Source organism: Pteropus alecto, unplaced genomic scaffold (assembly GCF_000325575.1).
Source record: "Pteropus alecto unplaced genomic scaffold, ASM32557v1 scaffold79, whole genome shotgun sequence".
In the NCBI taxonomy this organism is placed as follows: domain Eukaryota; kingdom Metazoa; phylum Chordata; class Mammalia; order Chiroptera; family Pteropodidae; genus Pteropus; species Pteropus alecto.
Genome location: NW_006494612.1, coordinates 4,453,338 through 4,473,180, shown reverse-complemented (window position 1 = coordinate 4,473,180; position 19,843 = coordinate 4,453,338). Strand labels below are relative to the sequence as shown.

Here is a 19,843-nt window from a genome sequence, read left to right as displayed (position 1 = left end):
GTTGATTCTTTAACATGATTTTTCTAAGATGCTTTTCACTTTTTAATGGGTCCACTCTCACATTACCTATGGGCATTATACTACACTATCAAAAGTGGTTTGAAAATATCATTTTAAGTAAGTAAATTATATCTCCTCATGTAACTGTGCATTCATTTAGTTAATGATCTCTCTAAACATAGGGAAGATGTGCAGATCACTGTTTTTTTAATAGTTACCCTATTTACATTTTTGTACTTATGGAAAAATATGGCCCAAGTTCCTGAATTACAAAAAATTCCTGCCTTCTTCTTCTTTACAATTAAAAACTAAGAAAGAGTCTTACACTTTTGACCAAGGCACAGTAGTTAGAACTCATTTTTCCCTCCTGCTATAAAGCACTAACACAAAACAGATAAAACATCTGATATCAGACATATGTAGCAAAAGATAAGTAGCAAAGGATAGTAATCCCTGAGATGTGGGAAATAAATTAGGCAAGCAAGCATTACATTTTCCCTGGCTTTCTGTCTAGAGGCACTTTTTAGACTGTAGCACAGCAGTCTCAATAAGATGAGGAGAAAGTGATCAGAGTTTTGGGAAGCTGAGGCAGTTGGAATTTGCATGGTAGAGTTCAGCACAGGAGGAAGCTATACAGAGAGAGTTCCAGATATCTGCATAGAGAAGTCTATAATCTTTGGCTATAAATTAAATTGCACATGCATAGGCAAAGAAAATTTACGCAAAGCTGACAGACATAGCATTTTGAATAGTCACAGTAGAGAGACTTCAGTAAACAATAAGGGGAAAATAGTCCTAAAATAAAGGCTACTCTTGACACCCTAACGAAGCTTAAAACAAGCCTCAAAAGGATCAAGTTTATCTGTAAGACACTTAACCACTTGCTGAAATAAAATTCAACACCCTTAAAGGAAGTATCAGGGACTGAATTAATAATCACAATGTCCAGCATCCAGTTACAAATTACTAAACAAAAAAGAAACAGAAAAATAGGACTCACAACCAGGAAAAACATCAGACTATAGAAATAAAATCAAAAAAGACATTGATGATGGAATTAGCAGATGAGCACTTTTATTTATTTTTCTGATTTGTTAGTTCATTTATTTTGTTCTTTAGGTTCCACTTTTAATAAACTAAATTCTGCTCTGGGAAGATAGAGCAGATGCACTTTTCCCTATTCCTCCTGCCATGTACTATTTAAAATCCTGAAAATTATAAAGAAAACAACATAAGAAGACAATGAAAAGTGGAAGGAAGGAAGGAAGAACAGTTAGTGACCCCAAAATCTGAGAAACAACAAAATGGTGAGTTCCTTGGTTTTCTTTTTGAGTCGTAGATCCCAGACTTGGAGTTGTAGAAGCCAGAAACCCAGAAATGCCAATGAACACAGAAAAATGAGCCCCAAAAGCCTGCTTTCTTTAGCCAAAGGACCAAGAAAATGGCAGTCTAACAGAGAAAAAACTTTAGACAATAACTGTTGCATTGCAGCAAACACCATAAACTCAAACACACACAAAAAAAACCCCTAAGGCGTGACTACTTTCACTCATTCCAGCGAAGGCTAAGAAAAGCCTACAATTATACTCTCACAAGGCTGTAAGGAGGCACCTCAACACTTATACCAGGGTAATGTCAAAGAAGGCCAAGTAGGGAGCTGGAACTTTCATCTCTGCCAGCCAGTAATGAGCATCATCTCACTCCCACGATGTCTGTGGAGATGAGAACCCTTCCACCAGTAGTAGCAGGGAGCACCCTTGACTCAGGTGTCAGTGGAGGCCAGATAGGCAAGTAGGACTTCTACCTATATCTGGCAGTAATGAAATAGTGCCTCTCCTTCTCCTGCCAGGATGATGTCAAAAATAACCAGTTAAAACAGAAAGTTTAAATTAAGATCTACAAATAAGATCTACAAATGGCCAATAAGCACGTGAAAAGATGTTCAACATCACTAATCATTTGAGAAATGCAAATCTAAAACAATGAGATACTATTTCATACCGATTAAGATGACTATTAAAAAAAAGAAAGGAAGAAAAGAAAAGAAAAGAAAAAGTCTTGGAGAGAAAGTAGAGAAACTGGAAGCCTTGTACATTACTAGTGGGGATGTAAAATGGTGGAGCTGCTAAAGAAAACAAGAGTGGCAGTTCCTCAAAAAGTTAAACATAGAATTACCATATGATCCTGCAATTCCATGTCTTAAGTAAATACATAAAAAATCTGCAAGTAGGGACTAAAACAGACATTTGCACACAAATGTCCACTGCAGCGTTACTCACAACAGCCAAAAGATGGAAACAATTAAAATGTCCATCAACAGACGAATGGATAAACAAAATTATATAAATATATAATGGAATATTATTCAACCTTAAAATATAATGGAATTCTGACATTTGTTACAGCATGGATGAACCCTAAAGACATACATAATGAAATAAGCCAGACGCAAAAGCACAAATATTATATGATTCCATTTTTATAGGTACCTAGAAATGACAAATTCATAGAGATAGAAAGTAGAATGGTGGTTACTAGGATTTGGGGGAGGGAGAGAATGTGGACTAATTATTAAATGAGTACAGAGTTTCAGTTTGGAAAGATTAAAAAGTTCTGGAGATGGATTATGGTGACGGTTGTACAACAATGTAAATGTACTTAATGTCACTGAACTATACACTTAAATGGTTGAAGTGATAAATTTTGTTATGTATATTTTACCACAATAAAATATTGATAAAAAAATAATATACAAAGTCTCATGACAAATTATGATAATTTCCAAGTTTCATTTGAAAATCATTAATACCAAAAACCAGGAAGACCTCAAACTTAATGTAAAAAGACAATAAATAGATACCAACATCAAGATGACAAGAGATGTTAGAAGAATCTGATAAAGATTTGAAAGCAGACATGATAAAAATGCTTCACCAGGCAATTACGACTATATTTGAAACAAAGAAGCATTACTATTTAGTAATAACAAATTGATTAGAAAAAGTATCATTTAAACTGGAAAGGAACCTGCAAAAGAATGAAACTAGACTGTTGCCTATCACCACACACCAAAATTAACTCAGAATGGATTAAGGACCTGAATATAAGGCCTGAAACTAGAAAATGCATAGAAGAAAACATAGGAACTAAACTCAGGGACCTTGGATTTAAAGAGGATTTTACGAATTTGACCTCAAAAGCAAGGGAAGTAAAAGCTAAAATAAATGAATGGGACTACATCAAATTAAAAAGCTTCTGCTCAGCAAAAGAAACCACTGACAAAGTAGAGACAATATCTGAATGGGAAAATATATTTGCAAGCAACACCTCCAATAAAGGCCTAATTTCCAAAATATACAAAGAACTCATAAGACTCAATAACAACAAAAAAACAAATGATGCAATGAAAAAATGGGCAGAGGACCTGAACACACACTTCTTCTCCTTAGAGGACATACAAATGGCCAACAAATTTTGAAAAGATGCTCAACATCGCTAGCTATTAGGGAAATGCAAATCAAAACCACAATGAGATACCATCTGTTAAAATAGCTATAATCCACAGGATGAGTAATAACAAGTGTTGGAGAGGATGCGGAGAAAAAGGAACCCTCATCCACTGCTGGTGGGACTGCAAATTGGTACAGCCACTATGGAGGTTCCTCAAAAAACTAAGAATTGATCTACTATATGATCCAGCAATCCCTCTACTAGATATTTACCCCAAAGACTTGAAAACCCATATCTGAAGAGATATTTGCACAGCGATGTTCATAGCAGCATTATTCACAGTGGCCAGGACATGGAAGCAACCGAAGTGTCCTACAATAGATGATTGGCTAAAGAAGCTGTGGGACATATATACAGTGGAATATTACTCAGCCATAAGAAGAGATGAAATACTGCCATTTGCGACAACATGAATGGACCTCAAGATAATCATGCTAAGCGAAATAAGCTAGACAGAAAAAGTTGAAAATCACATGATATCACTTATATGTGGGGTATAAACTTAAAAGCAACAAATGAACAGGACAAACAAATAGAGACTCATGGACATGGACTACAGACTAGTGGTTACCAGAGGGTAAGAGGTAAGGGAGGAGAGGGGAGGTAGATGGCGTAAAGGGGGTCAAATATGTGGTGACAGAAAGAAATCTAACCATGGGAGGTGAACACACAGTGTAAATATATATATGCCTTACTATTAAAATGTACAACTGAAACTTATTGGATTTCGTTAACCGATGTCATCATAAAAAAAAAATAAATTTTTAAAAAAGTTCCATTCACAAGCAATATTTAAGAATTTTAAATCTGTATGCAACTTATAACACAGCCATCAAATATTTAAGGTCAATGACAGAACTATAAGAAAAATAGACAAATTCACAATTCGAGTGGGAGATGTTTTCCATAAACCTGTCAATAACTGATGGGAAAAAATATATATAAATAAAGATTTCAACAGCATGTTATTAACAAATCTTACTTAATGAACATATTCTGTTATACATAGATATCACACAAAACAAATAGGGAGTACTTATTATTTTCAAGAATATGGAGAATATCTACCAAAATTTTCTGTATATTGGGCTATAACGCAAGTTTCAACAAATTTGAAAGAACTTAAGTCACACGATACATTCTCTGACCATGGTGCAAGTAAGCATTTGTTAAGAAAATGGTAACAAAAACAGAACTACAAAATTCTCATAATTTGGAAATTAAGAAACATACTATAGCTAATCCATGGGTTAAAGAAGAAATCACAATGGAAATTAGAAAATATTCTAACTTGATAGTGAAAATAATATCAAAACTTTATGGGTGAAGCAATTTAGAGAAAAATAAACAGCCTTAGGAAAGGAGGTTTAAATAAGATTTAAAAAATTAATCTCAGAAAATTAGAAAAAAAAACAGCAAAATAAATACAAAGAAAGTACAAGAAAAAACAAAACAGGAGCCTCTCTGCTTAAAAGGTAGTGTAAGGGTTGGGTTTTGGTTTTGTTTTGCTCTGCTTTTTTCAAGGACTTAGTCTAGGAAGGCTTCCTAGAGGAATTTCATCCTCTCTTATGGTAGAACAATATTTCATTGTATAACTATATCACATTTTGTTTTTTCATCTGTTGATAGACCTATGGCTTATAACAGCATATTAATCTTCCTCATCATTCCTATCTTATAAAATATTGTTTACTAATAGCTTATATAAGTTTTTGTTATTTTTCTATACTACAAGCAACAAATCACAATGAATGACAAACTTGTTACCATTTGGTTTATAGAAGAAAACATAAAGGAAAATGGCTTTTGTATTGTATTTTTCCCAAAATAAATTTCTGTTTTATTTATAAACTCTTTTTATTAAACTTAAAAAAAAAAAGATTCTCTATTTGTTTTAAGATTGACTTCTGCTATACACTTCTCTCAGATGGGCCAAAATGAAAGAGTAATACAGCATATGTGAATAGGCAAAATGTCATTTAAATTAATATGATACAACCTTCATGTGCCTACCAAAAAAGCTCCAAGAAAACTAGCTCGAGTGTACACTTCATCAGGCTGATGTTTTGTTAGATGTGAAAAGTATTTTCAATAAATAAGACATTCTAGATCTTTTCTCATCCAACCTGGTATTCAGTTTCCTGGGAATTTCAGTTCATGTTCAATTTCGAATTGTGTATTATTAACCAGTTCTTGTTCAATTCTAAATTTGAATTATTCATCTATTTGGTTTTCCTTCATCTCCAAAAATAAAATTAAGGGAAAAGGAAAGAAAAATTACATTTCATCTGGTCAATTTAGTTTCCTATTAATAAGGCTATTATATGTTGAAGTATGACAAATTACTGGCCAAAAATTAAAGTTTGGGGTTAAAACACAGTGCAGCTACTAAGTTCCCTAAGAACCTTTTAACATACTTCACTCTATGAGCCTTCTCTCCTTATGTTTTGTGTATTTTATGCTATAAGAAGATACTATTTTTAGTACCTATTTTTCTTAGTTTCCCTGTTTATATTTGGGTATCTATGTATACCACATTACTTTGTATTCCTGGTATGGAGAAAACACTGAAAATCTACCTTCTCCCCAAAGGCAAAACAGGAATATAAAGGGGAAAAAAATTACTAACAGCATAATTTTCAAAAAAGTTCTTTTCCCACATCTATAAATATCTCAGAGAAATGAAAATCCTAAGAAACATAAAACTGATCTAGGAGACAGATGTTTGAATTCTCCTAAGTATAGTACAGGGAACAAAGTTTCACATCAACAAATGCAACTAAGGCATATCTCAAAAACACTGTCTGACTATATCTTTAGAATATCTGAAGATAAAATGTTTTAGTCCTTCTTGGTAAGAATTTTTGAAGTTTTAGTTTAGTTTTGTTTTGATTTTAATATAACTTTATCCTTTCTACAGATATGTGACTATGGACTGGGAAAAATATGTACTTAAAAATTATGGGAATTATATTTTGGCACATAATTACGCTTCTTTTAAGTACTTACTACATTTTGATTTGTGTTATGGGTATTTATGTACATATTATATGCCCAACTAGATTATAAATGACTTGCAAACAAAATATATAGTCTATTTCATAATTATATTATTCATTATGCCTAATATAGCACTTTGCACATAGTAGGTTCTCAATAAATACTAGTAAAATGTGGAATTATTAAATAATCATATAAAAATTGCTTGAAATTAACAGTGAAAAGGGAGGCTATTTTATTCTTAATCATATTGTAATGAAGACTATTTTAAACTCTATGCAGTGATGATACACACAAATATTTAAACTATTTATGTGCCTCAACTTGACATAATTTCATAACTTGATGGCAATCACATTTAAATATATTAGAATATTTTTGTAATAATGCTACTCTAGAATAGCAACTTTAATAGCTGGGAAAACATGATAATGGCCATTACCCTGAAGGAAACAGGGAACATTAAACATTTTTTCAGAAATCAATGTGTAAGTTTAAACATTCCACTATAATATTTATGAGCAAACCTCAAATTAAAATTTATAAAATGGAAATTATCAAATGTTTCAGTTAGACAATAATTTAGACTATATTTTGTAATTCTTCCTGTGAACATATTAATGAACACTGTATAAAAAAGATTATTTTCTCCTTTAGTGTCTTTGACTATTACTATCAAAATATCAAAATGAATTCTGCTTGAATGCCATACCATGGCAATCTTACAAAAGCCCTTGATTATCAATCAATATGATATTAGTCAGTGAAGACAAATAAGTGGTTTTCCTTACCTTCAGGACAGATATGAATGGCACAAAGTTAGCTCTTTGCAATCCATTTTTATAGAGATCTGAAAGAAATTTTTGGTATTAGTTTTTTACTTACCCTAAATCGTAATGTTAGCTTATATTTTAGCCTGATAAATAAAGCTTTCTACTGATAAAAAAAAAAAAAAAAAAAAGATAAAGGAAGAAAAGAGAAGAAAAATAATCAAAATTGATTTCTAGTCTGGTACTTTATTCTTAATAAGAGAAAACACTAATAATCACAGAAATAAAATCAAAAGGCATTCAATCAAATTAGCTTCAAACTATAATAAATAGCAATAAAAGAATTTGGAAGATATCACAAATGATCCTAAATAATGACCCAATATAGAAAATGATATATTTAAAATTACTTAATATTTGGATATATAGAATTTAACGGAGAAAGGAATCATATTCTTCTTTCCTCAACAGATAATAGAAGTTCTTAGTACACAATTAAAAGTATGTAATAAGATAGCCTTTTAAGAAAACACATCAATAGACAGATCTGTGTATATATTTGTATCAAAATTAAATATTTGACATTAAGTTAAATGACATTAAGACCAATTTGCTTTAAAAGAAATTATTTAAAAATCAAAATTCTATTCTTAATAGGCTATAAATCTAATTCAGTTATATAAATAGGTAGTATTTATTGCCTTAGAATGGTGTTTTTTATTTCACACTGTATGTTCACACACATACACACATATACTCATATATTGTCAAGAGCAAACAAGTAAAAAGGGCCAACAAATTTTAAGTCCTGAATATTTTTCTTTGAAAATGGAGACCTGAAATATTTTTTCAAGAGGTCAAAATTTTACCATATATAGAATATTCTGTTTACAAGTCAACTCTATAAAGTAATGAGATTTTTAAAATGAAAGTATTCATAAAAATGAGAACAGTAAAAAGTTTCTCAATAATAAAAACCACAAATTAGCTTATTGTCTTAATTTTTCTTAAAGAACTGTATTATGGGATCCTTTCCATAGTTTCTTTGTTTAGAGAAAATTTGATAACTAAGAAAGACTTCAACTGCCACATTTACTTATGGAAATAAAATGTGGTTATTAGGAAACATTTATTCTCTTTAGAAAAATATTCATCATAACATCATTATAGTGAAGAAAGTATTTGCATAAGCTCTTTGGTTAATTAAGAACTAGAAGCTTTAATTCAGTTACATTTAAATTTTTCATTTAGGGATATTATAAAAGGTAATAATGCTGACCAGGCTATAAGGATTTCAAAATTTAAAACAAGATGTTTTCTTTCCTATAATCGATACCTTGAATGAGTAAAATAGGGGCAATGCAGGGTTTAAAGTTAGGTATTTTCATAGTCTTCCCTAATTATCAAGTTGCTAGGGAAGAAAAACATTGCTGCATAAGAGTTGATAGCTGTGATTGCCAGAAAGAGGCAAAACTGAAAATAAAATAATTTTTAAATCACACTCAATGTCTATAGCAGCTTTATACATAATAGCTATTCATAATAGCTAAAAAATGCAACTTTGTTTTCAATAGCCAAAAATGACAAGCAATCCAAAGGTTCATCATTAGGCGAATGGATAAACAAACAGGCATATGTACAATGAAATACCAGTCAGCAAGAAAAAGGATAAACCATGCATACACACAACAAAACATATGAATCTCAAAATAATTATGCAGAGTAAAAGAGACCAGACCCCCCACAAAAAAAATGAGCACATACTGTGTGAGTCCATTTATATAAAACTCTAGGAAAAAGCTAACTAATCTATAGTAACAGAAAGCAAATCAATGGTTGCCTGAAAATGGGAGATGTGGGGCAGGGATGACAGGGAAAGATAAAAAAAGGGATGAGGAAAGTTTGGGGTGCGATGAAAATGTTCATTTTATTGATTGTGATGGTGATTTCACAGATACATATGTCAATATTTTTTAAACTGTATCCTTTAAATATGTGCCATTTATTATATGTCAATTATGCCTCAATAAGTTCTTTGAAAATTTACTGAGGAAATAAAAAAGCATACACAACTTTAGTGAATATCAAAGAACACAATGCTACAGAATTAAATTAAGATATTACACTAATGAAAGTTCATCTATGTTAAGTTAGCCTTTCAGTCTTACTCATGGAATATCTTTTTTTATGGACATATAGGCTCTGAAATGTAACTTAACAAGCAAGCACCTTTAAGTAGGTTAATGGCAAAGAGATGTAAAGGCCCACTTGTAACATTCTTGATTAAAAGATTTCCATGCATCAATAAAGTTCAAGTAGAATATCAATGCTTTTAAGTTTTCAAGATTTATTTTTTAAAGAGTTAACAACAACAAAAAAGCCTTTATAAGAATATATAATTCAAACCTTATGCTCTGAAAAGTATTTTCTAAACAAAACTCTAAACAGAATTCACTTGTCTTGAAAACCGTTAGGTTTTTATAGGACACTTAAGTGAAAAAGGACTGTATTCATTAAATTGAAGAGTTCTTTACAATTCAAATAATATGCTAATTATCAATGCAATATATCCATCTCTTGAAATGTTATTTAGCTACCAAAATTTTTAATACTGATTAACATTATTTTTCTTAGAAATAAAGATTTTATAATATATTTATATTGACATTTGTCTTTATTTACTAAATACTATTTAAAAATTCAGCATAAGTTCTTGTCTACAATTTTTAATGATCTCTGAACAAAGCTAAATGAGCATGTAGTATATAAGACAGAATACTGGGATTATGGGACATTCATTTCTTGAGACTGGTATAAGGACCTCTACATTCTCTACAGTGAATAACTGTAATAATACTTACAGATGAAATAAATGCAAAGAGCATTTTTAAAGTAATTACAAGGATCTACAGTAATACTTCGGAGATGCACATGGATATGTAGATCTTTTCTTTGAAAATCCAAGTATCAAAACCAACAGAGTGAATAATGTTTATTTACATAAATACTTATCAGTTTAGAGTAAGAAAAACTTTTAGGATAGGTAATTAAAAGGAGGTTTTTTTTATAAATGAACACAAAATAATTATACAGCTTTATGAAACTAATCTGACTTATCCTTCCAGGAGATTTTTCTTTATAGAAGATACAGATTAAAAGAAAATGGTACCCTTAGACAATTTAAGTAACAACGGCTACTTAGCTTATTTTTAAAATACTAATTGGAGTTAAAATAGTATTTTACTAAATGTGTTAATAATACAGCTAAAGAAATGCTCTCATTTTATGGTATATTATAGTTTTATATTCAACATACATTCATAAATTCCTACTATGTGTCTGCACTGAAATGAGTGATAAAGACAAAAGATGAATAAAAGAAGGAACTAAGACTTACAGAACATCCACCAGGAGCCAAGTAACACGCTAGGCACCGTATACAAATCATTATAACCCCACAAAGTAGATATTTCTACCTCCATTTTACAGATAAAGAAACTAATATTCAGAGTTTTAAAAATAATTTGAATTCCCAGGCAGTAATTGGTATACCTAAGATTAGAGTCAAGGTCTTCAATGATGTTAAAACTTACAGACTTTTTCAGAACCACTTGTGACCAGTTGGGCTTATCACAGCTGACAGACACAAGCAGACATAACTGTGATACCAGGAAAAAGAGACACACAGTACAAACATAACACACAGAGCAAGAAGCTAGCTACTAATCTGGAGAGGAGGATGGTTCAAAGGCAGCTTTACAAAGGTAACAAAAGGACTAGACTATCTTGGAAAAATAAGCAGAGAGGAAGGAAGGCATGAGCTCATGACTTTGTCTCTACCTTCTTTCCTAATATTCTACAATCAAATCTATTGCTCAAATGCCACATTTTCTATCAAGCCTTCCTTGAATTCACTATAGTGGAAAGACTTTTAGAGTAACCCTCCATAATCCCCAGACTTGCTATTCACAGTTTTACGAAAACATGGGACATTAGAGAAAAAAAAGATAGTTATCCCTGAGAAGGAAAGAAATGCAATGAGTTCTACAATTGCCCCAGCTCTGTGCCTGGGAAAAGTTTAAAACAGTCTACAACAGGGAGGGGGAAACCAAGAAGGACCTGGTAGTCTCCCTGAATTCAGGAGATGGATGAGAGTCCAGAGAGGAAAAAGCAGCTACAGTTCATAAGGCAGAGTACCAGAAAAAAAAGAGCTGCCCAATGAAAAAGCTCCGGAGATCTGCTGAGGGTCCCAGTTGTGTACCAAGATGGGTAATGATCAGTACATGTGTGAGGAAACTACCCAAAGCCAGGGTACCCAAAAAAATCACCTAAAAATATTAAAGCAAATCATCATTGGAACTCATACATGCCTGTCTCCACCAGTCAGATTGGATAAACTCGTAATAATGGGGTAACAGGTACAGTATTGAGAAGAGATTTATCTCAGTAATGAGAAAAATTAGTCCTAGACTAAATAGTGCTCTGGTCCTACTGTACAAAGCTTAAAAGCAATACCCCCAAATCAAACAGTTTCTAACACAGAGAATAAAGCTTAAGAATATGTATAGGAATATAAAAATATCCAACACCCAATGAAGTAAAATTTATATTGTCTGACATCTAATAAAAATTACAACATGAAAAGAAATAGGAAAATATGACCCATAACAAGGAGAAAAATCAACCAACAGAAACAGACCTAGGAATGACACAGATACTAACTTTAGAAGATCAAAACAGTTATTGCTGAATTCCATGTGTTTAAGCAGCTAGAAGAGTGACCATAATAAATAGAAAAATGAAAAATGTAAAAAAGACCCAAGATAAACTTTTAGAGAAGAAAACTAAAATATATGAGGGGAAAAAAATATGCTGGATGGGAATAACAGCAGATTAGATACTGCAAAAGAAAATATTATTGAATTTAGAATCATAGCAATACAAACTACCCAAAATGAAGCACAGAGAGAAAAAAAAGAGTAGGAAAAAATGTACAAAGAATAAGTGAGGTATGGAGAAACTTTAAGCAACCTAATATATGTGTAATTACAGTACCTGAAAGGGAGAAGAGGAAGAGCTAGAAAAAAATATTTGAAGAAATAATGACCAAAATACTTCCAAACTTGATGAAAACTATAATACCATAAATCTAAGTTGCTCAATAAAGCCTAAATATAAGTTGTTCAATAAAGCCCAAGCACAAGAAACATGAAGAAAACTATATCAAAGCATATTACAATCAAACTCTTAAACTGCTGATTGAAGGGGAAAAAAACTTAAAAGCTACCAGAGAAAAAAGATACATTACATATAGAGGAACAAAGATAAAAATGATAGCAACTTCTCATTGGAAACAGCATATGCCAGAACATGGTGGAGAAACATCTTTAAAGGACAAAGGAAAAAAACCTGTCAACAAAGAATTCTGTCTTGAGCAAAAATATGTTTTAAAACACAGACTTATTTTGTGAAATACAAAAGCTGAAAGAATTCATTAACAGAACTACAAGAAATCTTAAAAAGAAGTCTTCAGGCAGAAAAATAAGATTGAACGAAACCCTATAAAGAGGGCCAGAGATGGTAACTGGGTAAATATGAGACTTTTAAAATTGTTATCTAAACCTCTTTAAAAGATAACTATTTAAAGCAAAATTAATAATAATATGTTATAGGAATTATAACATATACAGAAGTAAAATGAAAATGATAGCACAAAGCCTAGGAGGAGAGAAATAGGTGTATACTGTTGTAAGGTTCTAACACTATACCTCGAGTGGTATATCACTTGAAAGTAAACTGTGATAAGTTAAAGATAAGTACTACAATGCCTATTGCAAACCATAAAACCTTTTCTAAAACCTCATCAAAATGAAATTATGGAGCATGTATTCTTTTGTATAAGGCTTCTTTAACTCAGCCTAATGTTTCTGAAACTCATCCAAGTTGTTACAAGGTCATTCCTCTGGATTGTGAATAGTATTCAATTTTATAGAATATACCATGGTTTGTTCATCCATCCTCTAATTGATAAATACCTGAGTTATTTCCTGTTATTGGTTATTCCAAATAAAGTTGCTATAATCATTCTTGTACAAGTCTTTTGTGAACCTCTTTTTTCCATTTCTTTGGGTAAATAGCTAGGAGTTTAATTGTTGGGTCATAGGATAGACGTATGTTTAATTTCATAAGAAAATACAGAACTTTTTTCCACATATATCTTACATTTTACAGCCAGTCAACAGTGTACAAGAGTTCTAGTTATTTCACATCCACATAAGTATTGAGTTTTGCAAGTCTTTTTAATTTTAGTTGTTGTGGTGGCTGTAGAGTATGACGTTTCATCGTGCTTTTAAATTGTATTTACTGGATAACTATTGAAGCTGGGCCTTTTTGCAAGTGCCTACTGGCCAAAATAAGTGCCTTTTCAAAATTAGGCCCAATTGTTACTGGGTTGTCTTTCTATTACTGACTTTTAGGATTTCTTTATTTATTCTGAATATCATCCCTTTGTCAAATATATGATTTATAAATATTTTCTCCCAGTCCAAGACTTGCCTAGTCATTTTCTTAAGGTGCTTTTCAAGGAGCAAAAGTTGTTAATTTTGTTGAAGTCTAATTTATCAATTTTTATTTACGATATTGTTTTCTGTGACTTGTCTAAGAAATCTTTGCCTACCCCCAAGTCATGAAGATATACATCAGTGTTTTCTTCTAAAAGCTTTACAATTTTAGCTTCTTTGCTTAATTAGGTCTATGATCCAACTCAAATTAATTTTTGTGTACGATGTAGGGTAGTAGTCAAAGTTCATTATTTTCCATATCAACAACCAGTAATCCTAGCATCATTTTTTCCCCAATAGATTTCCTGCTGTCTTTGTCAAAAAGTCAAATGATCCTATAAATAGACATCGATTTCTGGGCTATTTTTCATTCCAATTACTAATCTCCATTGATTAATTTTTCTATCCTTATGACAGTACCATATATCTTAATTACTGTAGCTTTATAGTAAGTCTTGAAATCAGCTATTGTTTGTCCATCAACTTTGTCATGTTTTTTTAAAGATTATTTTGCTTATTCAAGGTACTTTCCATTTCCATATAAAGTTTAGAATCGACTTGTCAATCTCTATTCTCCCCGCTACACCCAAAAAAAGCATGGTGGGGTTATGACTGTGATGCACTGAATCTATGATTAATTTGGGAAGAAGTAATATTTTTATAAAACCGAATGTTCCAATACAAGAAAATAGTATATCATTCCATTTATTTAGTCCTTCTTTAATTTCTCCCAGCAATGTGTTATATTTTTCAGTGCTGAGTTTTTGAAAGTTTCTGTTAAATTTATTTTTAATTACTTTATGTTTTTGATGCTATTGTAAAAAATTGGTTTTTCATTTCAGTTTTCCAATTATTGGCCACAAGTATGTAAAATATCATTGATTTTTGCATATTAGCCTTGTAACCTGTGACTTTGCTAAATTCACTATTAGCTCTATGAGCTTATTTGGAGATTTTAAAGATGTAAACAGTGTCTTCTGCAAATATAGGTATCGCAGAGTCTAATTAAAAAATTAGAAAATAGAAAATTTCTAGTGCTTACTTCTCTTTCCTACTTATTGTTCCCATATTTTTTTTTTACATACCTTGAAAAAGGAGTGGTATGACTAATTTTAGTGAAACCCTATAATCAAGACATGTGGTTTTTCCTTGGTTCCCCTTACTATCACCTAGTTGTTCTATAATCTGTCTGTACTGTAGTTCAATGTTAAAAAGTGATAGTTGGCATCCTTAGCTTGTTCATACTTGTAGTAGAACTACCAATGTTCCCACTAAGCATAATTGTGACTTCTGAACTGATATACACATATTTGGTATCATATTAAGAAATTATCCGTCTAATTAAATTTTACAGTATGATTCTATTAAGAAAGATGTTGAATTTTGCCAAATGCTCTTTCAGCTTTTATGGTGAACACCACTGATTTTTCTGCCTAGAAGTATTAATATAATAAATTACATTAGTGTGTGTGTGTGTGTGTGTGTGTGTGTGTGTGTATGTGTGTGAGCGCATAACTGTTAGCCAATTTTCTAGTGATATCCAGTCTTTTATTTACTATGGATATATTGGCTTGAAGGATCACATAGTGTTATTGCCTGATAATCCAAGTAATACAAGATTATTCTTAGACATTCTAATGCTATCTGTAGCATTTTTATTATAATAAATAGTAGATTAAAAACTAGAAAGTTCAGAACATACTGTTCTCACAGTTCTGCTATGTTCAGTCCATAGGGGACTTTTTTCTTTCTAGTACCTTGCAGTTTACTGTCAAAGAAGCATAGTCATTTCAACTTACATATTTTATATCCCCATAAAGATATACTATTATTTTTGATTGAATAAGTTGTTTAATTATTAATTTCAATTTTCATTAATTTAATCTCCTAGTTTATTATTAATTTATTGTTATGGTCTCTATGCATTTAAAACTTATAATATTATTTTTCCCTACTAGAATATCATAGAATTAACAAAACTTTATTTTAGAACCTGAAAAGTAAGTAGCATATATGTGAGTTTTTAATTGTGGATTTTTGTTTCTGGTTCTTCTAATGACTTTACAATATAATCTTTCAAAAGTAAAAATGTGTTTATTTGTACATAGGTCATATGAAGTATTTACCTAAATGACAAAATTGCTAAATAAATCACTTACTTGAGGTTTTAAAAAACAAGAAATTGAATACAAACTCTCTCTAGATATGTTTTATCTGAAAATTTCCCAGCAACTTCCTATTCCTCTGGATCTGATCCAAATTAAAGAGCCTTAACCAAATTACCCTAGAAAATACAAAGTAGTAGTACTACAAATGTTGTACTAAAAACAACCAAACAAACAGGAAGCTAAAAGTTAAAGGAATAATCATGAGCTGACACCAGCTTGGGTTTTAACAACTACATGGTGTATAGAGGATGAGGCCATGGACCGACCCAAGCAAGGTAGGAATTAAAATTTAGGGCTAGAAAAAACAGTGGCAGACAGGCAGTCACTCTGGTAGCTTATTCCCTTCACCCCCTCAAGTATTGCTTCCCTTTCTTCTCTTCTACAGGACTTTCCCAGACCAGTCCCTACCACAACTATTTTCTCTCCTACATTCCTAAATTCTGATGTTGCTTTTACTTGCCTATCAATTATTGTCTATTAAAATTTTCGATTTATTAATGCTTCTGATCATTTTCTATTAAAATTAATAATTCATCTGTTTATAAGTTGACAATTATTAGTTGATAAAAGATTGGAGTATGATTGTAACCTCCACCAACAATAGCTCCCATTCTTGCCCATTAAATTAATACATTGTAACTAGAAATGAAGAGAATGAGATAAATGAATTGGAAGAAATTTAAACAGAGAGGCTAAAGACTTAGTGGAGAAAGGAAAAATACATGCACTTCTACACTGAGCAATAGATAAGGTCCAGATTTTTCTGTGTATATTGAATGACAGGTACCACTACCCACCCACCTGTACAAACCAGAAGTTTAGAAACTGTCTTCTCCCACTTCCTCAATTTCCAACCTATAACCAGGTGCTATCCATTTTATCTCCTAAATATCTTTCAAATCTATCCTCTCCGTATCCATTGGCATCACTGGTACTACTGACTTTTTTGACTAGATAAGTCTTTGTTGTGGGGGGAAGCCGTGTATGTTATAGGATGTTTTGGCAGAATTCCTGGCCTCTGCCTACCTACTAGATGCCAGTAGCAGGACCCTTCTCTTGCCCCAAGTTGTAACAACTAAAAAGGTCTCAAACGTGGTCAAATATCTCCTGGTGGGCAGAAGAGTCTCCCAGTTGAGAATCACTGCTTTATACCACGCTAGCATCATTTTTTCCAGGTGTACTGTAATAGCCTCCTAATATGTCTCCTACCAAATCACTGCACCCCATTCCCATAATTCACCTCCACACCCTAACTAGAGTGATTATTTCCAACTTCAATCCTACTAGTCACTGCTTAAAGCACTTCAATGGCTTCTCATTTCCCTTAGAATAAAATTCAGAATGATTATAAGTGCTTTATATGGTCTAGCTCTCACTTCTCCAGATTCGTTTTGTACCTCACTGCATCCTACTGACCCTCCTTCGCTGCACTCCAGCCACAATGGCTATCTTTCAGTTCCTCAAATGTGCCATCCTCTCTCCAGCCACTGGGCTTTGCCACAATCTTCTGCCAGGAAGGTTCTTCTCCATCTCTTATAAAATTCTGAGAACAGTAGATACTACTAAAAAAATAATAAGCACCTATCTGGGGGCTCTCGGTTAAAAGTTGTGACCTAAAGAAAAAGCTGAATGCATTTTCATGGTTGGGAAAGGGGACACTCTTAATGTGAGACAGGGCAAAGATCAAGGATGATCAACAAGGAGGAACTATAAGGGGCAATGTCTTAAATGAGTCACAAAACCTAGAATCTAGCCTCTGCTCTGCCACTCGCTATCCATGTGATTCATTTTTTTATCTAAATATAGTAAAATTAACTTTCAGGGGGTGTACAGTTTTATGAATTTTAACACAGGTAACCACCACCACTACAAAACAGTTCCATCACCCTCAAAAAATTCTCTCATGTTACCCCTTTGAAACACTTCCTCATTTCAGCCCCTGACAACCACTGATCCATTCTTTGCCCTATAGTTTTGCCTTTTCCTACATCCATACTTAATCTCCGAGTCTATTTCTTCACCCATAAAAATATTTCTATTTCTATATATAAACATTTGTATTACTTGTATAATGATAGATATGTCAGTTCCTTTCTATTATATTTAAAATATTTATATATAAATGTATATTTATATATGCAGATATGCCATCTTCTTTATGTTATTATGACTGTTCATCTGACATGGCTAAGAAACCTGGTGTATGACAAGTGTCTCTCCTACAGTTTATATTTAGAAAAAGCTTTAAGTTTGTGGCTAATGCCCAATTTTTGCAATTCTGCATCTTGAACTTTCATTCTTCTACAGAGGGTGGATCCACCTTGGCTTTCTGCATGCTAATTTGGTGGGCCTGTAACTCTGCTCACTCCTACAAAGCTCTGAACTCTAGAACGTTCCTTAACCTCTCCTTGTGGTTGTCCCGCCTCAGTTTACCACACTGCAGTAGCCTGTACAGCCAACTGCAATTTCCTTTTAACAGAAGGGCTTCCAATCTTGCTTTAGTACCTTGCTATTTATGAACATAGCTTCTCACTGACTATCTAGGGATAATATTGATGACACTATTAAGTCAACCAGTCAGCTAGAGAAGACTCAAGCCTCACTCTCACCTACAGAGATGATCTAATATTAAAAAGCTTGGCTCATATGGTTGCTACACTAGTAAATTACAAGATGCTATACATAACATTATGGATTTTAACAAGTGCATCTGACAAAATCATTCGTATGTAATAGATTAGATATAACTATAGTTGTTTGAATAACTGGATCCAAAAGTATTAATTAATTAATTGATGTCTCCCTAAAATAAAGCGTCCAGGGGTATACTACAGGGGTCTAAACTTATTTAAACACTTTAATTAATGGTCCTATCTTATTTAAACACTTTAATTAATGAATGGCTGAAAACATAACAGTATGATAACCAAGTTTAGAAATGTCGCAGTTAGTAGAAATAGCTAAAAATAACTCATGTTGGAATCATACTTCAAATAAATTGACTCAATGGAACAATGCAGGCAAACTAAAAGGCTGAAATGTAATAGAAAGAAAAAGAAATCAACTACACCAATAAAGAATGAGAGCAACCTAGTTTGACAGCAGTTCACACAGTAAGATCTAGATGTATGAGTAGATTACAAATTCAAAATGTCACATCAATGTGACGTGCATATTTTTTTAAAAAACCCACACACCATTACATGCCCTTTTCAGGTTCACTAATGAACTCTACATTACCAATTCCAACGGTCAGTTCTCCACCTCATTTTCACCTCCTAGCAACATTTAACAAATGTGATCGCAGCCCTCCTTTCTGTATGGCTTTCTTTTTCTTCACTTGACACTCCCTTGGTTCTCCTCCTACCTCACTGGCTGCTCTTTCGGGCTTCCTTTTAGCACTGATGACTCTCAAATTTATATCTCCAGTCCAAACCTTTCCACTAAAATCCAAACTCTTATATGCATCTGCTTCATCACTATAGAACCCCTACTTCATCTCCCTACCCACATCTGCTTCTCTTGTAGTCTTCACCATCTCAGCAAACAGCAACTTCACCCTTCCCACTGCTCAGGCGAAAACCTTTGCATCATTCTTAATTCCTCTTTTTCTTTTCTTTCATATCCATCGGTAAATCCTTTTGGTTTTGCCTACAAAATATATCTAGAATCTGACCACTCTCACTACCTTTACTGCTCCTTCATCTCCCCTCACGACTGCTGCAATCATCTATTAAATTGTCTTTTACTTCCAGCCTCGAAACCCTATCCCCAACAGTCTCTTCTCAGTACTGTAGCCAGAGAGATCCTTTTAAAATATGCATGCATTCAACAC

At 32.5% G+C, this 19,843-nt stretch overlaps 1 protein-coding gene across 5 annotated transcripts in view; it reads right to left on the bottom strand.

Annotated features, from left to right (window-relative positions):
• AFG1L (AFG1 like ATPase) overlaps positions 1–19,843 on the bottom strand; it is a 168,560-nt gene that overhangs the window by 71,291 nt on the left and 77,426 nt on the right. For all 5 annotated transcript variants that reach the window (XM_025042398.1, XM_025042401.1, XM_025042400.1 and 2 more), the window contains one exon: positions 7,302–7,360. In XM_025042398.1, coding sequence (XP_024898166.1) covers positions 7,302–7,360 — 59 coding nt within the window. The remainder of the gene's footprint in view (positions 1–7,301; positions 7,361–19,843) is intronic.